The sequence below is a fragment of the Zootoca vivipara genome, chromosome 3 (genome assembly GCF_965207765.1).
Source record: "Zootoca vivipara chromosome 3, rZooViv2.hap1.1, whole genome shotgun sequence".
NCBI classification, from domain to species: Eukaryota; Metazoa; Chordata; class Lepidosauria; order Squamata; family Lacertidae; genus Zootoca; species Zootoca vivipara.
In genome coordinates this window covers 34507041-34529253 of record NC_142586.1, presented here as the reverse complement: position 1 = coordinate 34529253, position 22213 = coordinate 34507041, and the positions used below count along the sequence as shown (strand labels likewise).

Sequence of the window (22213 nt, the reverse complement as noted above, 5' to 3'; positions counted from 1 at the left end):
CTGATTCTGAAGGCACTTCTTGCATGATAAATGTTTATACCCCTCTGCTCTATTGCTTTACATTGTTTGGGAATGTCATATGTTGCATTATTCTAATATATAGGCTAACCTGTTCAGACTGTTTGGTTAAAGTGGTATTTCAGGAGTCTGAATTAAATGTGAGTGTTCAAAAGAAAAAGGAATATCAAATCTAAGCTACATATCAATTTGATTCCTTGCTTCTGCCATTATATCATAGATGGTACAACCGCTGTGGATTTGATGTGCTTGAGGGTTACCTAACCAACACAATGAGTCAGATATTTCATTAGAAGCAGGTCTCTGAGATATAAATGGCTTACGTTTAAGAAATGTCTCCTCCTTTTGAATCGTAATTGCATTTAGGTTGCATCCAACCCTAAAATCACATGAATCTTTAGAACACAATTTAGCTGACCTATCTCAGCGAATATTGTTTATACATGCAACACACCCCAGTACAGATTATTTTTTTTAAGTATTAGACACATTGGGTTGGATATAGAGTATTTGTGGGTAACTCTGCACACGGATGGTCCTGCTATGTGGGAGATGGTTTGAAAAGTTGCATTGGGAAGTGGAAATAAGTAAAAATCACCTGCCCTCCTTCTGCTGCTGGGTGTTTCAGTCCCTTCTGTGAATGGAATGAGCCCTTCAGGGACAGTCCGGATTCATATCAGTATGCCAGACTCTATTAAGATTCTACTGATGCTCATAAACTTAAGTAAAACAGGTGAGATGAGATAAATAGCTGGTTGTGAAAGGAAAGCTGAGTCTGTTAAAATACCTCTTGGGATAAGCAACTGCCCATAAGGCTAGGGTATGGTTATATTCTTTGCTAGTCTGAACAACAGCAGTTGCATATAAATGATGGAAAGCAATTAGGTAAGCAATCGAGTTAATATTTTCTAAAAATAAGACATTTTTGCAAGTCACTACTCCTTTATATACACTAAATTGCCTCCACGAGCTATATCCTGCAGCTTTTATACCTGTCTTCCTGAAATCACAGCATTCATCTGCAGAAACTCAAAGGGCTGCACCTGTAAAAACCAGCTGGCACCACTTATATATTGGCATGTGAGCAGGGGGCGGGGAGGGGGTTTGAGCAAATCAAGCAAAATGAGCTGCACATGCTTGCACTCATTCCAGAAATTCACACCCAGTGAATTGAAGTAATGATGTTTAGTGTTTCTCATTGAAATGGTTTTGAATGCAGACATACTAAGTTGGTTCAGTCACCAGCAGCAGGATGAAATCCTGACTATGTTTATTAGCAACTGCCACCAGCACTTAGGAAAGGAATAAGAGAGGGTGAGCAGAAATTAAGCATGTCACTTTCTGTGACTGCCCACGGAATGAGCATCACATCATATTTTGCTTCCTGTGCTGCTTCCAGCTATTTTAAGAGAGCTCCTAACCATTTTGAAATACATCTTGAAATGTATTTTTACACACTGCATACCCTGAATTCATGCAGTTCTATGTCTGCTATTCTTTTTTTTATTACAAAAAAAGACCTTAGTGTGACTAACACTAAGTAGAAACCATGCTAAATATACACAGCTGCTTCACGACAACAGTAAATCAACTTCCCCTTCCCTTAAGCCTTTAAGATAACTATGTACTACAGCAAATTAGATTATGAAGTTATGCCTACATCATGTAATTGCCACTTTAATAAGCAGAGGCCAGACTCAAATCGAACAAACTCTTCGGTCCATGCACAGCTGAACTAGGTCCAGGGCAGCCAACATTTGACCCATGAGGCAGTTTGTGTGCTATACGGGGGTCATACTACCCTGAGCATTTTATTTAACCCACCCACCCCTTTTTAATTATCTGTTTATTAAGATTCCTGTAAATCATATAAGAATGTAGAATAAATTGTTAAAACTTCTTTCAAAGTTTTTACGGACTGTCTATTAGTTCCCATGGTATTAGTCATCCCTAGACCCTCCAATGGTGATTTACATTCCTAGAAACCAGGGAAGGCTTCTAATCCCTTTGCTGCGACCTTTTAGGGTCCCCAATGTGGTGCCCGTGGGTACAATGGGACCCTTGAGGTCTTCTCTTGGTGCCTGTGAAGCCTCTGAGCTCCCCCCACGGCCCTTTTCATCATGGGTGGTGAGGATTGTTATAGAGCTGAAGGAGGAAGCTAGGAGGGCAATGGTCTCCCCAACTTCCTCTCTGAACTCTATGTGATTTTCAAGGCTCAGGCTGCAATTTGAGCAGCCGAACAGAAAGTAGAGCAGCGGAGAAGCTAAGAGGGAAAGTGGAGCGATATGGAAGACTTCAGGGGGGGAAAACAGAGCAACTGGGGGAGGCAGGGAGGACAAAGTGGGGTGTCACAGGAGAATAGAATGTACTGTCAGAGGAATGGAGAAGGCAATGCTATGCACACTCAGATATGTTAGATCCATTGTGTGCATGTGCGTGTAGGGAGATGGAAGAGAAGCACCCATGGCGCTCTCTCAAAAATCTCAATGTGTCCACTGGCCCAATAATGTGTCACCTTTCTCAGTGAATTTTGTTCATATATGCCACACACCCCAGTACAGAAAAATAGGTTCCTCCAACCCGACGTAGTAGAATGAATTGTACCACTTCAGACTACAGGTGGGGGATATTGGTTCTGAATGCCCTGCTATGGATGGATGAATTTATTTATATACAGTATTTATTTTATTTTTATTCCACCTTTCCTCCCCAAAGAGCCCAGTGTGACAAACAAATCAATAATAAAAACAATTAACACCTTGAATTTTGGCTTAGTGGCTCACTGGCAGCCAATGCAGCATTTTCGTGACTAGTGACAATTATCAGTTTCAGCCTCCAAAACATATTCGAGGGCAGTCCCATAAACAGCCCAAGTAACAAAGTATCATTAAAGGTGTATGTCTCTCCCAGTCTCTTTCATGCTGCACTAGTTTTCTATTCTCAAGTAATTTCTTTTTTGAATGTAAGGAAAACACTCATAAATGTAATCCTTGACATGAAGCCTGAATTGATGCAGTCCATTTTAGCGCGGGTGGTGCTGTGGGTTAAACCACAGAGCCTAGGGCTTGCCGATCAGAAGGTTGGCGGTTCGAATCCCTGCGATGGGGTGAGCTCCCATTGCTCGGTCCCTGCTCCTGCCCACCTAGCAGTTCAAAAGCACGTCAAAGTGCAAGTAGATAAGGTAAGGTAAGGTAAACGCCGTTTCCGTGTGCTGCTCTGGTTCGCCAGAAGCGGCTTAGTCATGCTGGCCACATGACCTGGAAGCTGTATGCCGGCTCCCTCGGCCAGTAAAGCGAGATGAGCGCCACAACCTCAGAGTTGTTTGTGACTGGACCTAATGGTCAGGGGTCCCTTTACATTTATTCTAGCAGCACCTTGTTCTGTCCTCTCAAAGGTCACCCAGAGCTATGAACTAAATCACCTTCCCCAAACTGGTGTCTTCCAGTGGCCAGAGATGATGGGAGTTAATGTCAAAAACACCTGGAGTGCACAAGGTTGGGGACAGCTAGACCAGGCACCCCCAAATTTCAGCCCTCCAGATGTTTTGGACTATAATTCCCACCTTCCCCGACCACTGGTCCTGTTAGCTAGGGATCATGGGAGTTGTAGGCCAAAACATCTGGAGGGCCGGAGTGTGGGGATGCCTGGGCTAAGACTATAGCTTCAGTCCTACGGATCTGTTAAATATGCCTAGCTGCATTCAAAGAAATTTGATTTCTTTCCATATAAATGAGTTTGGCATCGAGCTGTCAGTGTGTTAACTGCAGGTTTTGCTTTGTTTTTTAAATCACCGTAACTGAAACTCCCAGAAGAAATATGGGAGGAAAGAACGATACAAGACAGGAAGAAGGGGTCAGACAAGAAGAAACATAGCATGGGTCCATGAAAGGTAGAATATGTCAAAGTAATCTGGAAAAGATAATTGGTTTTCTGGACAAGGGCAATGCAGTCAGTTTAGTCTGTTTAGATTTCAGCAAAGCATCTGATACTGCGCCATATGGGAGATCTCTACCTAAATTGAAAATAATGGACTCCAAGATAGCACGGTGGATGGATAGATAAGAAACTGGTTAAAACAATACTCAAAGGGCTGCACAGAACAGCAATTTTTCACATTGCAGAGTGTTTCAAAGATCAGCTCTGGAACACGTATTTCCATTCAGATGGCTAGTAGGGGGAGTAGGCGGATGTTGAGGAAATCTGATATACAGTTGGAATATGCTGGTGAAATTAGGAGGCATGATGAACATAACTGAGGGTCATCGGAGTATCAGAAACGGGACGAGATATAATTATGGTATCGCCATAGTAATACTTCAGTCTGCACTTAGAAATTATGAACTGGAAATGGAGAAAAGGAAAGCTCAATTGAAGATAAGTACTAAGGGCCGCCAATATTATTCCTCTAAATAGTGAATTTCTGTTCAAGCGATATACAGCAATGTTCACAGGGTTAAATAAGCTACCATGATACAAGAGCAAAATAGGACTTTAAAAAAAAGTTAACAAGACAGGAGCTAAAGTCCATGTATTACTGCACCCAACAAATGTCACAGAGCAGCAGACATCAAAGAAAACAGAGAAATAGATACCCTCCCCACAAAAAACCCCTCAGTTAGTGGGATCCAGGCTTGTACCTGCAGAACTGGAAGAATTTCTTCCATTTTCACCAGGAACTGGGATTCAGCAGAGGCTCTATGCTGGAGGAAGGTGAGGTGGCAATTATTGCTGATACTGCATTCTCTCTGCAATACCCATTACTATCTCTCTTGCTCTACCAGAGGGTCTCCCAACCATCTTTTCAGCCGGCAAAGGACCAAGGAAGAATCAACAGAAATTGTCACCCCACACCATCTTTCCCACCATCAATGATAATCTGCGGAGCACAAATGAGGACCCAATTCAATTCCCACATAACACAAACAAGCAGGACTCAGGCATAGCTCCACCTGCTAAAGCACAGGACTCTATGGAGAGAAGGAGGGATTGTAATAAATGAAATGCATGTCCCGGTTTGAAAACATTACCTCAGTCTAAGAACGGAATCCGAACGGTAAAAGGGCACTGGCGGTGGGAGGCCTCATTAGGGAAAGCGCCCCTCGGTTTAAGAATGGTTTTAGTTTAATAACGGACTTCTGGAATGGATTAGGTTCGTAAACTGAGGTGCCACTGTATCAGTGTTGCCACCAGTGAAGCTTATATGAGGCTAGAATCTTACCTTTTCTCCTTTCTGTCCTGGCAAACCGGGTACTCCTGGCAAACCTGCTTCTCCCTGTTTAAAGTAAAGCTTGAAATGTTTTATTCCAGCATCTTACATTAGAAAAGTAAGCAATATGACCAGTGCCTGGATAATAGTCATTCTTGATAATGCTAAAAGAAAACACAGAGTTCAGCCTTATACCATTCAGTCTCACTCACCTCTAGCTCATCTCTATGGCTACAAAATAAAATAAAAAATCCTTCCAGTAGCACCTTAGAGACCAACTAAGTTTGTCATTGGTATGAGCTTTCGTGTGCATGGCTCTATGGCAGGCATGTCAAACCTGCGGCCCTCCAGATGTTTTGGACTACAATTCCCATCTTCCCCAACCACTGGTCCTGCTAGCTAGGGATCATGGGAGTTGTAGGCCAAAACATCTGGAGGGCCGCAGGTTTGACATGCCTGCTCTATGGCTACGTTACTGAGAAGAAAAAGTAGCATCTTTGTGACCTCAGCAGGTATTACAACAACTCTCACTGTTGCCTCAGGCCTTTTGTTTGTTTGTTTTTTGCTCCTTACCCTAAGTGCACTGATTACTTCATGAAAGAGTTATTGGCTGAAGTTTAGGATTGGTATAATGCAGAGTTGGGGAACCTGTAACCCTCCAGATGTTACAGAGTAAGCGAAGTTAACTCTCTATTAAAAGAAACAGGATCTGCTCAGGAGTGCCAGGCCTAATGATAGGTCTTTTCCCTATGAAGCAGTTGTGGAGACTGAAGGTCCCTGCCTGCCCACAGCTGCCTAAGTCTCCTCCTCTCCTGGGTCTTTCCCAAGCAATCTCTGAGACTACACCTGTGTGGCTGCCTTAGCTGCTCATGCTTCATACCTCTGCTGATCCTGGGAGAACAGGGAGGAGGGGAACTTGTTGCAGCAGGAGGGGGGAGCCCCTGGCTTCTTCACCAGCCTGACTCATCTATGCGTCTTGGCCTCCCTCCTCTCCTGTTTCCGACTGTAGACTTCTCACGGCCACAGACTCTCTCGTCTCACTAAACCCTGTTACACTTCAACTTCCAACACCTCCTCCTCCCAGTCTTCTCCCTCTTAGCACTCATTGTTGTCTCACCACGAGTCCCTGGGATCTGAGCCTCCTACCATTCCTCTGCGTCCAGACAGTCCATGACAACTGCCATGCAAGCCAGCACTGATGGGAACTGGAGTTCAACAGCATGTGGAGGGCCAAAGGCTCCCCAGCCATAATGCAATGGCTAATGATGTCACAAAAGCCATTTCCCCCTAATAAAGGGGGACTTACCGGTAGTATCTCTCCTCGATGCAATTGCAGATGGGGAGTTTCTCCAAGGTGAAATTCCACAAGTTTCTCAAACATAATATATTAATTCCCTTTCTGTCTCCTTTCTGATAAGACCTCAGTATGCTGAAGTGGATGACGTATTTGAGTGTATAATCACTGATATCTGGGACATTGTTACTATTACATTATCTTTCACACCTTTTCGAATATTTCCTAACATTCTGTTGGAATTTTTTTGTTTTGTATTGCTGTTTATGTCTTGCACGAACAGACATACCTACCACTTCTGGTTGGCCTGCGAGCGATCATTGAAGCCCAAACCATTTCATTTCCCACCCACCCCCACATTCCAGCACAAAAACACTGTAAGAATAAGTTGCTGTGTTTTTTTAAAAGGCATTGTATTCTAACTGCATAATGTCTGCTGCAGCTTGACATTTGCTGTGTTCATGAAAATGGCATGCAAATTACATTATTTAAATCAGCAATGCTTTATGAAAAGCTGCCATCCATTCCAAACAGGCTAGTTCACGGGTCTGGCTGATAACCTCCTTGTGAGGTGATATGCAGTTTCTGTGTAATGTACCTGCTACTGATTCACAAATGATTCCTCTTGCTGTCACAGGGGTGCCCAGACACCCCTACTAAGATTTCTCCTTCTACCGTCAGATCCTGAATCATGGTTTTGAGTGTCCCAGTATTTGTCTCACACACCTCATTCACCACAGGTAGCGCTTTCTCAGACTCTTCTGTCTCTATCTATACCTGTGAATTGAACTCCCATCAGAGCTGTTCTTCCATAGTGGTCCAGCTATATTCTAGTCCAGTTTCTATGTGCCACTTAGAAAAGAGCCAAGGACTGCCTCACACTGTGCAGCCTCTCAAACTAGCTATTCCAGGAAACAATCATTCATACCATTTGGAAATTTCATCTCTGCAGTATACCTTGGAGTGACATTTATCCAATCAACTTGAAGTAGCTGAAACAACCCTTTATTATAGTATTTGCTTCCCTTGTAGATTCCTCTAATCTCCTGTAATTCTAAACAGTCAGTGTCATTTGTGCTAGGTGTGTGTTTACACCGACAGAATAACCCTCCTGAGGGTTTTTTTATGGTAAAAATTGTTTCACAGAGGCTATGGGTGTACATTAGTTCTATGTCATCTTTAACACATTACTGCCTCAGCCATTGCAGAACAACTTTATGGCCTTATATATTATATAGGAGTTTATAATGGCTGGCCATTGTTGCACCATTGGCATGGTTCCCTTAATCTGTGAAGTCTATATTAAACATAACGTAACTTCCACAAATGTTAAATACTAGCTAAAATACAAGGGACAAAAGGTGCAAGCAAAAAGCCAAAGTTATTGGCCAGCAGCACAAATGTTACAGGTCACAAAAAGCAAAAAAAAAGATATGTACTGTATAAGCAACTAAGTCAGGTACCTTATTTGAAGAGCAAAAGCATTTTTCTTCAGGGTATTTTTCCATTATTGGAAGTGCATGTATTTCAGCAACATGAACAGTTGATGGTGATGCTGCAGTAGTTTTCAAGCTTTCTTCCAAAGGGCACTGAAATAATAAATATATATTATTCCGATTTAAGTCTACATCTACAGTGATCAAAACATTTTTTCTATAGTGCCTTTTGCATCTGTAGAGATTACACTCTGTAGGGTAAGGAAGGATTAAATTAACTCAATTTTTTTATTTTAGAAATACACATTTTATTTCATGTGCCCATAAAAAGACCCACTTTTCAGATCGAATGAGATCGAGACCGTGACCTGCTTCTTCTCCGACGACTGTAGCGATGACAGTCATAAACATATTGACCTTTCTCGCCACACTCATTACATTTATCATTGGGATCAAATGGTCGGCGTGCTGGGGGTCTATCATAGCGAGACCGGCGTGTATACTGGTTGATAACTCCACTCTAACCCTAGAGCCACAGATCACTTTCCCATCTAGCCCATGAACTGCATCTTCAGCATCTCTTGGGTCTTCAAACTCAAAAAACGCAAATCCTGGAGGATTTCGTGCAATCCATACTGTGCGTAATGGTCCGTAGTAGCTGAAAGCTCTCTCAAGTTCACATTTACCAGCACCAGTTCCTAGATTACCAACATATACTTTGGTTTCTCCACTGTAACGGCCATACCGCAACATCTTCGCCCAAGCAGGGGGGCGGGGGGAGCTCAGCCATCTCCACCAAATTAACTGCGTGTTGATGAAACATTATGAAAACAGCAACCTGAATTCAAAATCAGGCCATGAATGATCTATTTTAATTTTCGAAAACCACAGAGCACTAATTCTGTGGAAGTTAAATCTAAAATAAGTCACATGGTGTTCAATGAGGCTTACTTCATAGGGAGGGAATTTGGGGCTGCAAGTGAAACATCTTCTCATCTACTGTATTGCTTTAGCATGGTTGGGTATGAAAATTACAGTGTAATCCTATACCTACCTATTCAGGAGCAAGTCCCATTAAGATCAATGGGGCTTAATCCCGGGTAAGGGGAATAGGATTGCAGCCTGGGCAACCACTCTTTTTGCACACACTTCTAAATGCTATACATATATTCTATTCTTTAAAAATGTGGGGGGGGGTGCATCTTACCACTGATCTTATCTAACACTGCAAACATATATACACTTTTCTGGGAGTTAGGTTTATTGAACTCTGTGGGGCTTATTAATTCTGAGTAGGTATGTATATGACTGCAATTACCCACATTATCATTCCATGTGTGAGATAGGGCCTGATTTACATGCAAAATTCAATTTAAGCTTTTTCTTAAAAAAATATCATTGATGCGGCAAATACGATGACAACAACAACAATAATAATTTATTATTTTACCCCACCCATCTGGCTGGGTTTCCCCAGCCACTCTGGGCAGCTTATTGTATTAAAATACAATAATTTATTAAACATTAAAAGCTTCCCTAAACAGGGCTGCCTTCAGATGTCCTCTAAAAGTCTGGTAGTTGTTTTTTCTCTTTGACATCTGGTGGGAGGGCGTTCCACAGGGCGGGTGCCACTACTGAGAAGGCCCTCTGCCTGGTTCCCTGTAACTTGGCTTCTCGCAGCGAGGGAACCGCCAGAAGGCCCTCGGCACTGGACCTCAGTGTCCGGGCAGAATGATGGAGGTGGAGATGCTCCTTCAGGTATACTGGACCGAGGCCGTTTAGGGCTTTAAAGGTCAGCAGCAACACTTTGAACTGTGCTCGTAAACAATCGCAATAATGTCAAATATGTAGCTAAAGGATGTTATAAATGAACTAGAAAAATATTTTGTGCTTTTTATGTATAGCGGCTAGCTTGTGGGCCAGACTAATCCACTATGTTCTTAGCCATATGAACAGCACAATACTTCTAAATGGGGGAAAATAAGAAAAATGGTAGAAAAAAAACAGAATAACACCCAGCTAGAATGGGAGAGGGAATTAGGGCTCATCCAGACTTTGGCTTGTTATATTCCTAAAAAGCACAGGTCCAAGTGGTTTCACACTGCTTTCTAGGCATGGATCCAAGCAGTTTTGCCCTTGTCCTGTCCCTTTCCCCCAGAAAACCCACTCTTTGGTGCTAAATTGGAGCAAACGTCAATCCAGAGAAAACTCACATTGACCTTTGCTCTGACTTAGAAGAGCGGCTTTCCTCAGGGGGTGGGAAGGTAGTGGGGCAAGGGCAAGCCTGGATAAGACCTAAGGCTCATCATTAAGGATTCTTTGAATATATTATTCAGATTTTTATGTTTATCAAATACTCTTCCTAAAAGATATAATGAGCATCTCCACTTTCATGAGCAATTGTACTGATCAAGTTTAATGAGACCCAAACAGAAACCATGATATGGGCATGCAGAAATGTTTTCAATATTCCTTTTCTGTTTGAATTCTTGTTTCTCAAGTGTGGATCCTTTTCCATCCCATATTTTTCAGCATGAAAAACTAATCTAGGTCACACTTCCATTTTGAAGAACGGACTAATCTTGTGATACCATTAAATTTATTTGCATTTTTAAATGGAGAAAGAAAGACCATACCGATCTATGTGTTTCAGGGGTGGGGGGAAAAGTTGCATTTTAAAAAAATTTCTTAACTTACCATATTCTCAGATAATTCACAGCAAGTCTCCTGAGCAGCAAGACTGGGATTGCAGTATATTATCATGCGGCCAACTTCAATCTGTTTAGTAAATACAGAGGTGCTTATCAGCGTTATAAGGTAATCAGTCTTGACACATCTGAAACCTCTGTGACCACAATCCAGAACAAAATTAAACCACTTGAACTCATAGAAATGAATGGGATTACGTACGCCAAATTCTATTTCGGGTTGTAAACTTAGAAAGCACATTACAGTGTTTCATTTTAAAATACTGTACTTGCATATATTATTTGTGAACACGGGAGCAGCCCACATAATCTAATCTGATTATACAAAACACAAGTATATTGAACCAAACACAGCTCTTATTTATACTGTATAATTTTTTTAAAAAAGCAATTGGATTTATCTACCTGAGAGTCCCATGGACTGCAAGAAGATCAAACCTATCCATTCTTAAGGAAATCAGCCCTGAGTGCTCACTGGAAGGACAGATCGTGACGCTGAGGCTCCAATACTTTGGCCACCTCATGAGAAGAGAAGACTCCCTGGAAAAGACCCTGATGTTGGGAAAGATGGAGGGCACATGGAGAAGGGGACAACAGAGGACGAGATAGTTGGACAGTGTTCTCGAAGCTACGAACATGAGTCTGACCAAACTGCGGGAGGCAGTGGAAGACAGGAGTGCCTGGCGTGCTATGGTCCATGGGGTCACAAAGAGTCGGACACGACTAAACGACTAAACAACAACAACCAAAATGAATATTGCAGTTTCCTACATTCCCTTGGCCAACTTGCTTGATAATTTTTTAAGAATATGTTTCAAAGCTGGCAGGTATACCTCTCCAAAACACGCTTCCTTGATTTTCTAGGCATGATTTTCTAGGAAGAGTGCTACCTTTATTTACAAACTCATCCACTCTTAATACTAGTAACAATATAGTAAAATTATTTAGGGAATGGCTTTGTCCCAGGTGCCTGCCTGTTCCAACACTAATGCATGCAACTGGCCTGGCAATCCTCAGGGAAGAGATGGTACTGCTACTTCCCTGTTCCTTTCTAGGGTGGAAGTATGGATCTCTGCTAGAAGGCAGGGCAGGAACACTTGGTCATTCTGAACCAGGGTCAGCTAAATCAGCTTCCCACAGCCACAGAAATGATGCTGGCCGGAGCACAGGAGGTTCCAGGATTCTTGGCATGGCTGACGTTTGCCAGAGCTGAGAGGACAAGGGATGTCCCACTGCAGCACAATAAAGTTATGAAATGAATCCTTCATATATGATCGCCAAAGAAGAAAGAAGAAGAATATATCCCTGCCCCCTCAACTGCTCAAAGTAAATGTTGGAGTTTAAACAATGGATTTAGCAGCATAAGAATAAAGGCTGGACTTGTTTTCCTGACCAGGGAATTGCTTGGGGATGGGCCATTATGAAACAAAGACATTAACCCATAAAGAAAGCTGTCAACAAAGGCAAAAGGCTCTCTGCAGGACACAGAGTGGGGAGACCCCGCCCTGAGCTCTGAGTAAAGCTGTTGTTGTTGTTGAGTCGTTGAGTCGTGTCCAACTCTTCGTGACCTTCTAAAAAAAACCTATCCATCTGAGTAATTACCAAAGGACAATCCCAGAGTTGGGAGGGGGAAGTTCCCAGAATTACAGGGTGGAGGACATAAGTAAACAGGAAAAAGGTGTTCCTTTTGCAAGGGGGGGGGAGCACAAGGCAGGCAGTCTGTTTTATGCTTCAGAGTGGGCCAGATATGATGTTTGGGGTCTCTTGGGATTTAAGGCTGTAGCAATGGCAGGAAGAGGACCTTCTTGGGGTGTGAATGTTCTGCACTTTCTCCATCTAGATACAGGTTGTATATATGTGTAAATAAACCATACGTCCTAAAGACACCACAGGCTCTACTGTGTCTCATTGTCCTATCTCACACCGCTTATGAAAATTGGGATGATGTGTAATAGTATGAACAGATATTTGTTTCCCCCATGTATTGATGCATCTGCACAGCAAGGAGCAGAGAATTCTGTACACTGAGTTCGCTATAAAAATACTGGAATATGTTTCAACTGCTTTGATCCTCTTAGAAAAAATAGTCGACTAGAGTCTTCCCCCCCCCACACACAAAATTGCACATTACGCAAGGGTTTGCATGCTGCAGAGCAAAGTCTATGCATGAGAATTTTGAGACATTTATACAGTCCAAAAAAAAAAACAGATGGAAAGGAGTCGGTGGTGATGCACGAACAAAAGAATAGGACTGAGGGAATAAAGGGAATGTGAAAATAGGTAGTAGTACTCTCTTACCGCACATAATTTTTTTGAAATCTTACTTGGAGGTGACTCACAGCTGATATTAAAGGCACTTTTGCATATTCCTCAGCTGAGGCAACGTAAAACTTAAAATGTGTAATTAAAATGCTTTCTACATCCTACAGAGCTGATTCACATGTAACAGTAAGTCACTATTAAGCCATGGATTAATTGTGAATGTCCTACCATCCCTCTGTAGCTCTCTCCTGCACCTGTGGCACAAACAAGCCATAGTACAGTTTGTCATGTCATGCAAACCCAGATTGTGGTTTGTTTTGTTTCAAATAAACCACGAGCAATAATCTAGAATGTTTACTCTTAAGTTTATTTCTGGATCACCACTCCCAGGGCTCACCAACACTTCCATTTGCCCTGCTGTTTTCCTCCGGGAAAACCTGATCTTTAGCACTAAATCAGAGCAACTGTCAGTTGGGTTTACTCCAGATTGACGTTTGCTCTGATTTAGAGCTAAATAGTGAGTTGTCTGGGGGAAAGCAGCAAGCCCAGGAGTAGTGGGAAATCGCCTGGACCCACGCTTTCTAGGCATGGGGCAAGCGGAAGTACATGAGCCCTTGGTGTATTTGAAATAAACATATCATGGCAGCCTAAACCATGCTTTGCTTGTGGCAGACAAAGCATTTGTGGGGGTGGAGGGAAGCCACACGAGGAGTGGGAGGCATGGTTCAAAAAGAACTATGGCTTACTGTAACATGTGAAGCAGCTCATTAAATGCTTTCTTTTCAGCTCTACACCCCTTTTCTCCTTTTGTGTCCTTTCTATTAGGCCATGTACACACACCCATTTACTCCGCATCCAGTGCGCTCCCACTGCTGCTTTGGGAAGCAGTGTACACACTCCATAGCTAACCTGTATATATCCTGTCATATTTCCCCCCAGAAATAATGTGTCTTGGTGCATTTCTCCCCAAACCAGCTTCAATCCAAAGTTAGAAAAAGAATGACTTAGCTGTGTCTTAAGCTAGTAATGTGTATACAACAATAGACTAAGAGCATAAAAAGAACCCTGCTTGATCAGACCAAAAGCCTACCTAGTCCAGCATCCCTTCTCACAACGGTCAACAAGATACCTGTGGGAAGCTCACAAGTTGTTCCTAACCAGTTTTCTGGAATGCTTTGAGTTACATGCAGTGCAGCCCATTCCACTGCCTAGCCTGCACTGGCAAAAGGAAAGGCACTCTAGAAAAATGATAATGTGCGTATATGGAACCTGTTGTGTTAAATTATGGCACCCGTTTGACAGTAGCAGGTGGCATGGTGTGGCGGTAATCTTTACTTGACCTTCCAGCAGGCGAGTCGCTGCTGCATACTAGGATGGAGAGAGGAAGGAGTAAAGTGGCAAGGAGGGCATGGTGCAAATGCACCAACAGGAGCACTAGACTGCCTGCACTTGTCACGTTCGCACTGCACTGACTTTGCCACCACTTCACCCCTCCCAATAAGGAGCAGTGATTCACCTGCCAGGAGTGCAGGTAACTATCTCCATTCCACGACCTCATCCACTACTGCTGTTTGATCTCTTAAGAATCAGGTTTCTTATTTCAAAGGGTCCCAGTACATGACATTAATAATTTGCAAAGCTTTTCCTTTGTAGGGATAAATACGTTTTGATCACCTATTTTTATATCACTGAAATACACTTTCACAGTCAACCCAACTTACATCTACAGGCTTGCCATCTAAAGAATGGGTAGCAATAAGAATCTTCCCTTGAAAGTCCGTAGTAGTATTCTCATCAATCTCCCTTTGTTCAATTAAGCTGCAGTCCACATAGAGAGAAATGATCCTTGATTGCACACTGATGCCAAGCTTGTGCCATTGCCGATCAAAAACAGGGTGGATTTCACGACTTCTAAAAGTGTAGTGCAATGATACCCCCTGGGAGGACTGTGCAACATACTCTACAGTTTTTTTCGTACCGTCAACGGTGATGTAAACCTGAAAAAAGCACAGCCAAATCAGAAGCGGTCTGAAACAATGACAATGCAAAATAGCCAAGAATGGAAGAGAAGTTCACAGCTCATTACATGTTGGTAGGATGCAGAGAATCACAAGTGGAATTCTGTTTGGCCAGTGGGGCTTCCTCATTCCCACTGCAGTCTCTTGTGCATTTGTGCACCCACACACATACAGCCACTCCTGAGGATCAAGGATTCTCCAGAATGGCACTGGATGTAGTGTGGGAGCTACTGCTGGCAGATACAGGTAAAAATCGCTACTCCCTGTACACAGCTAGATGTGCCTTCTACTTGTGCAAGAGACTCTTTGGATCCCACCCTTGGACATTAAAAAAGTCTCCCATTCAGCTTCACCATCAAGCATCCGTTCTAAACCCTTTATTGTTTAATTGGCTTTTCATTTGTTACATCTATTCCACCATAACTCAAAAGAGAATTTCAGTTTCACTGCAATCCTGGGTGGCAGCTTACACACTTACCATGCCAGTGCTGTATTACAGAACAGTTACTGATTCTATATATAGCCACAACAGCAAAAACATCTCGAGTATACTCGGATCCCAGAGAGAAAAATATCTGCTTTCCTACAAAGCTGTATCTATCACCTGACACTTGGGAAGGCAAAAGACTGTTTGTTCTAACCTGTGGCATGTTGTGCTGATCTAAAATTTGCAACAAATACCACCGTTCTCTTTTGCTGTTTCGCCTAACGCGGAATGTGGCTGTTAAGAAATATTCCTCTGGAATCCCATTTGGAAACACTTTCCTGCATGAAGAGACGATGGGGGAGAGAGAGAGAGAATATCATTAGTTTATTGATAATTGGGTGAAGAGATGAAAACAAATGTAAGTTAAAATACACCTCTCCCCATGATGTCCTCATGGATGCTCATGCAACTGTATGGTCTTCAAGAGACTGTACTGCCTCAAGAGTTGCATTTGCACCAAGCCTATACCTGAATGCATGTTGGCTCCTGTATGGGATTCATCACCCTAAAGCAGGCATGGCCAAACTTGGCCCTCCAGCTGTTTTGGGACTACAGTTCCCAACATCCCTGTCCACTGGTCCTGTTAGCTAGGGATGATGGGAGTTGTAGTCCCAAAACAGCTGGAGGGCCAAGTTTGGCCATGCCTGCCCTAAAGAATGGAGCGAGCCAGATGACACACAGAGGAAGCCTAAATGTATTTGGGTATACAAGTGAAGTTTCAGTGTAACTATGAAAAGGCCGGCAGATGCAACCTGGATCACACGATGTGTACATGAACAAGCACACTTGACTTAGGGCTATAACCTCATGGCACTAAGTAACTCCTATGTAAGCAGAGATCCATTCTGTGTCATCCGCTAATTATCCGAGGGCTCTGAATGTACCCAAGGCTAACTGCATAAAGAGGGGGCAAGTCCAGAAGTGCCGAAACGATGTTTGAAGCTGGTTCTTTCCTTTCCCAGTTTAGAGGAGGGCTTGTGAAATGTTCGCTGAAGGCCAAAAGCAGGAAGCTCGCATACTCAGCCCTGTCTGCTGGCAGCAGTTCCTGTCTGTTGCTCCTTCACCACACCCTGCAGAGAGGGGCTCTTATCTTTCACCGGGCAAATATTTTGGCAAGCTGCCCATACGCGCAGCACATTTCTGATCAGACATTTAGCATTCGGCCCAGTGGCAGTAGCACAAGAGCTACGCACAGCTTAAGCGCTATTTGATATGCAGGCCGTTCGCTGGCCTTCTGCCCAGGGATGAATTTCACCCCAAATGATCTTTGAATGCAACCTAAAAAACTAAATGTAGCTTTTTAAAATTCAAGACAGACAAACATGTTTTCTAATAAATTAGTTATTAACAAGTTGATGACAGAAAAATAATATTTTTTATTTTTAAGTTTTGGGAACATTAAAAACCACTTCCTTCTTCAAAACTATGAAGAGTGAAGACTACTCAGTCACATATAAACTGCTTGGCCTGACTTCTACTGCTGCATGGATGGGGAAAAAACCCCAAACCAAACCATTGATTGTTACTGAGGGTCCTAATATTGTTTGTCCTGTAGCTGCAAGAAGTTGCTTCCTTTCAGACATCATCACCAGACATCATGTACGTTAGAATTATGAAAGTGATATAATGCCATTTTCCCCACCCCACCCCCAAACCCCTGTTATTATGATTGCTGAAAGGAAAGCAGACATCCAGACGACTTCTGGAGACTGCTATCTTTGCTGCTGCTGCTGCTGCTGCTTTAATTCAACTTGGGTAAGGATCCATGCATGGATAAAAATAAAGGAATAGCAAGGTAGAAACTGAAAACGTTAACCAAGCAGCTGTAGACCAGCAATACTGCTAGGGATGGAGAGATCAGTCAATTTCAGTTCTCTCAGTTTCTCATTCCCCCAGCCCCCCATCTTAAATTCATTCTCCACATTTTGCAGCAATTTGTGACTTGAAACAAAATTCTCATGAAAATCCTTCAGAATTTTAGTGCAAATTCCTCCAATGAAAACATTTTAACATGCAGTTTTGACGGATGTACACATTTTTGAAAGCAATGCATTTGTGCATGTTATTTTCACCATTATCTCTTCATTTCCTGCACAGTTTCACCTAATGTGTGTATACGTTTTATAAACACTGGTTGGCTAGTGAGCCTACACTGCAAAATTCAGATAAGTATGAATTTTGAAGGACAGCAGTGTTTCTGCTTGCATATTGCTTCAGAAAATGCAAAACTGATCGATTTGGCCTTAAATGCATATGGAAACGAATTTCTCCTCCATCCCTACTTGTGACCTGCCAAGCCAAATGCAGCTAGTAGTAGTCATGTATTGTGACCTGCCAGGTGCTGGGCGGGACTCTTTGTTTTCTAAGAACATAACAAGAGCCTGCTAGATCAAGCCAAATGCCCACCTAGTCCAGTTCTCGGTTCTCAAGAGGCCAAGCAGATGCCCATGGAAAGCCCAGAAACAGAACCTGGGTACTACAACATCCTCTCTACATATGATTCTGAGTATCTGTCATTCAAAGGCACACCACATTTGACAGCAGAACTAGAGCATATCCATTGTAGCTAGTACTGTAGTAATCATTGATAGCATTATCCCCCATGAATTTGTCTATGTGCTACGTAAGCAGCAGGAACTGGAAGTTTATAGAGCTTCTCCTAGGTGGCCACACATAGCTGGCAGGTGGCATTTGGCTTCATGGGTCACAAACTGTGCAGGTTTGATACAGCAGAAAGCAGATCAAAGTGTTAATGGTCCAATAAATGCTGTATAACATAAAGAACCTTCTGCAACATATCGTTTTCTCTCTGCTGCAGTGTTTTAACCTCTATTAGCCTGTAAGGAGGACACATTTATCGAAGAATTGCTGAACAAGCTTTCGCAAAAATCTTGATTAGTAGAGACCAAATTCAAGCAGGGGAGGGAAGAGTTAATGGAGTGGAACATAAATTCAAGCTGAATATTACATCTCATTAAGGAACTCCAGCACAGTAACACACAGAGTAACAATAAAAAGCAAGAAATGTTTAGGGGGGGAGTGAAACAAAAGAAGTGTGGTTGCCCAGTTCCATATCTTACAAGCTTCCTGTGCTCCTCATGGCTCTGTAAGTGTGTGTGTGGAGGGGGGATTGTAAGGGGTATATCACTATGGTCCAGAGCAGGTCTCCCACTCACTCTATGCCTCCCCTGTCTCTTGACAGTGCCTGATTCAAGAGAAACACAACAGGACCTCCCCCCACTGCTGATTCTGCTCTGCCATTTTTTATTTTTTAAAATTTTCACTATTTCATTCTAACTAAGGATCAGCAAAATAACTGTGTGAGCCATATACACAGTAAATTGTAACTTTGGGCTTCATCGTTGCATGCTTTTGCATTTCAAAATATTATTTTTTCAATTAAGATCTTGGATCTTTACATCTTCATCTAAGCCATCAGAGAACGGTTAACAGATGGGCTACACTAACACTAAATGGTTATGGAAGTTTCTCTGGGTGAGGCATTATGCCACCGGGTGCTAGTTGCTGGGAGCTGCAGGTGGGCATTAAGTCTGGGCAATGTATCCATACATCGGCCAGGACCAGTTTGGGGGCCAGAGTATGATGGCTCCTTCACCTGACTCCTTCTGCTGGGAGCAGAGGGACTCTTTCCACTGCCAGCATCCAGCAGGAAGAATAGCTGATGTGGCTCATTGTTCCCTCTGTGCTCCAGGTGCTGGCAGTGGAGCGACTCCTTGCACTGCCAGCGCCCAGCGGGAGGAACAGGCTGCGCCAGGCGCCAGGGTGAAACTGCTGCCACTCCCGCCAAGGCAGCTGAGGCGGTTTCAGCCTGGCACCTTGGGACCAATGCAGCCTGTTTCTCTGCTTTTCAACATCATGTGATATATCACTATATCACAATGATTGGCTGGTGATACACCACGATGTTGAAAAGCTAACCTCACCCAGACCAAGTAGGCAGAGTATTGTTGCACTCATGGGTTCCCATGAGCATCTGGTCAGCCATGGTGAGAATAGGATGCTGGATTAGATGGGCTCTTGGCTTGTTCCAGCAAGCTTGTCTTATGTTCTTATGTTTTTCAGTACTATCCTAGAAGGCAAAGGATGAGATACTGTATGGAAACACTTGTATATCAAGGCAGTAGAGATGCATGGAGATGGTTGATGGCTGAGATTTTTTATACAAATGAGCTAATCACCCTAAAGCATGCCAATTTTCCAATTAACCATGCCCTCACTGGTACTGCTGTAGCGTGTACCATCTGGCTAGGAAAATGAAATATAAAGCGTATCCTCTGAGACAATCATAAATGACTTTTGCTTTACTGGACACCAATTAACTGGCTGAAAATTTACTTTTGCCTTGGCACACACTCCCTCTTTAGAGACCAAAAAATTACCTACACTGATTAAGGCTTTGGCATACAGCAGCTATTCAACATGTTGGCTTAATACTCTCAGGTTATAAACAGAATTTTACACTGACCTGCCCTTCAATTAAGTAATAAGCAATGAACAGGGAGGGAAATTGTCTCTCCTTTATTACTGTCCCCCCCCCTCCCCGCCCCGAAAGAAAGAGTGATAAATCAATTTATACTCTCAGGTCTGTTGATTCTGAGAGCCATCTCTTGGATTTGATCATGAACATAACACTGGGAGGAAAATACGTTTCTGCCAACTCCGTATTTTCTTAAGGGAGTGAAAAATTTCCATTTCGGTGGCAAGATAATGACCAAAGCACACTACCAGCTTAGTCTAATTCACATAAACAAACAGAACAGCTGCCATTTTGGAAAACCTCTGTTTATGAATGTTGAACAGGAAGCAGCCAGTGGTGTCCAGGACATACCTGCCAAGTCCTGGACAGAAAAATCCGGGATCGGCAGCCCATGACACCGGAAGTTGCGTAGACGCAACTTCCGGTGGCGCTTTGCCCTTCTATGGGCACCAGAAAATGGCAGCGCCAGTGCCGGAAGTCGCTTCTACGCATGACTGGAAATGCGTAAAAGCGACTTCCGGCACCGGCACCGCCATTTTCTGGTGCCCATAGAAGGGCAAAGCAGCACCAGAAAAATGGCCACCGGCAGAAGCAGATTTAAGGGAGAATATCGGGATAAAAACCTAAACGGGAGACCACCGGGAAACGGTAGGAAAAAAGGGGTTTTCCCGGCGAAAACGGGATACTTGGCAGCTATGGTCCAGGACCACCGCTACCATTGACAGAAGATGAGAGGCAGCCAGCTAAACTGCATACACACACCCATTCATTTAAAGCACATCTTCCTCAAAAGAATCATGGGAACTGCAATTTGTCAATGGTGCTGGGATCGGTAGCTCTGTAGACACTTCCAAGTAAATATGCTTGGAATGGAAGTGCATTGTGTGGCTCTCTAATTATAATGTTTCAGGACAACTTGGCCTGGGAATCAGTTCTGATATGGTTTTCATAAGATACTGACCTTAATCTATTAATGGGTCATACAAACAAAAGGACAGCCACAGAATGGCATTCTGTTTCCAGCAGTAGCTGATGGTAACTTGACAAGCAAGGCATGATGGTGATGAATGTCCTCTGTCATCTGCTCTCAACATCTGGTACTCTCAGCTATGTACTCTCCCAAAATACAGATGCTTCATCTCTTGCAATGACGATTAATAGTCAACAATAAGACTAATATGTGCTGATGTGTCACATGGGCTAGAGAGCATGCTATGAATCCAAAAGTTCCCAGTTCAAATCTTGTATCTTGAATGAACTCAGTAGGTACCCTTTGCAAAGCTACTCCTTCAGTCTCAATCGCCACCACCACCATTATGAAGGATAATGTGAAACACTTTGCATGTGAAACACTTTGGAGGTAATATACAAGTGTTAAATGTTGTCGTTGTTGTTGATTTATCCTCCACAGATTTATCACAGCCATGAAAAGAACAATTCTTTTTATTTCCTATACAGTACCTCATGCTATTTCTGTTTTGCAACTTTGAAAGAATGGGGTGAGGGCCATGTTTCCCCCCCTAACGTTCACATTCCCAGCAGAATTTAGAGCAGCCACTTTCTTTAAGAACAAATATGTATCAAACTTCAAAATACAATAGCAGGTGCTGAGCTTGCACCACAGTGTCACTGGTACATAAAAGAGCAGAATCGCATGCATTTCTCTAAGGTATATTATTAGATTTGTCATTCTGTGCTCGGTGCCTAGACGTCGCCAGTGGGAGCCCTGGAACTGGCCTATATATTACCCCTCAAAGAGGAAGGAAGGAAGGAAGAAGTGCAAACGGGGGGGGGGGGGAGGAATTGAAGCTTATGCTGGCATTTCTCAAAAGAACACAAAATAGAAATTGCAGGTTTTGACTCAGCGTTACTCTATGAGCAGCTGTTTAAAAGTAGCACCAGTGGCATGATACAGACCTGAGTCACTCTCCTCCAAACTGCACAATGGAAAGCAGAGCATCAGAGGCAGACTGAGTTAGTCAGGAAGGTGTGTGGGAGTGGGGTCAACTTGTAGGCTCAGTGCTTTTCGAAACATGGCAATCAGTGGATGGGTTTGACTGGCTGCTACATCTGGTGGTGCAGAAAGCATCACACACCCATTGTACACCATGACAACAACTGTATGAATTAATCTGTGGAGAGCCCTGCTTCAGGACTGGGTGCTGAATTATGTTGGCTTTCAAGCTTTTCTAGTCCTGTAACTCTTTATTTTAGCTTTCCAAAGTGCCCTATGCTTTTATACCTAGTTATCAATAAAGTGAACACAGTAATCGTTGAACTATAGGC

At 43.0% G+C, this 22213-nt stretch overlaps 1 protein-coding gene across 2 annotated transcripts in view; it reads right to left on the bottom strand.

Annotated features, from left to right (window-relative positions):
* Positions 1–22213, bottom strand: part of COL19A1 (collagen type XIX alpha 1 chain) — a 175447-nt gene that overhangs the window by 114532 nt on the left and 38702 nt on the right. For both annotated transcript variants that reach the window (XM_035109681.3, XM_088665845.1), the window contains exons 5-9: positions 15584–15707; positions 14646–14921; positions 10652–10732; positions 7982–8107; positions 5237–5290 (exon numbers count right to left, since the gene is read on the bottom strand). In XM_035109681.3, coding sequence (XP_034965572.3) covers positions 5237–5290; positions 7982–8107; positions 10652–10732; positions 14646–14921; positions 15584–15707 — 661 coding nt within the window. The remainder of the gene's footprint in view (positions 1–5236; positions 5291–7981; positions 8108–10651; positions 10733–14645; positions 14922–15583; positions 15708–22213) is intronic.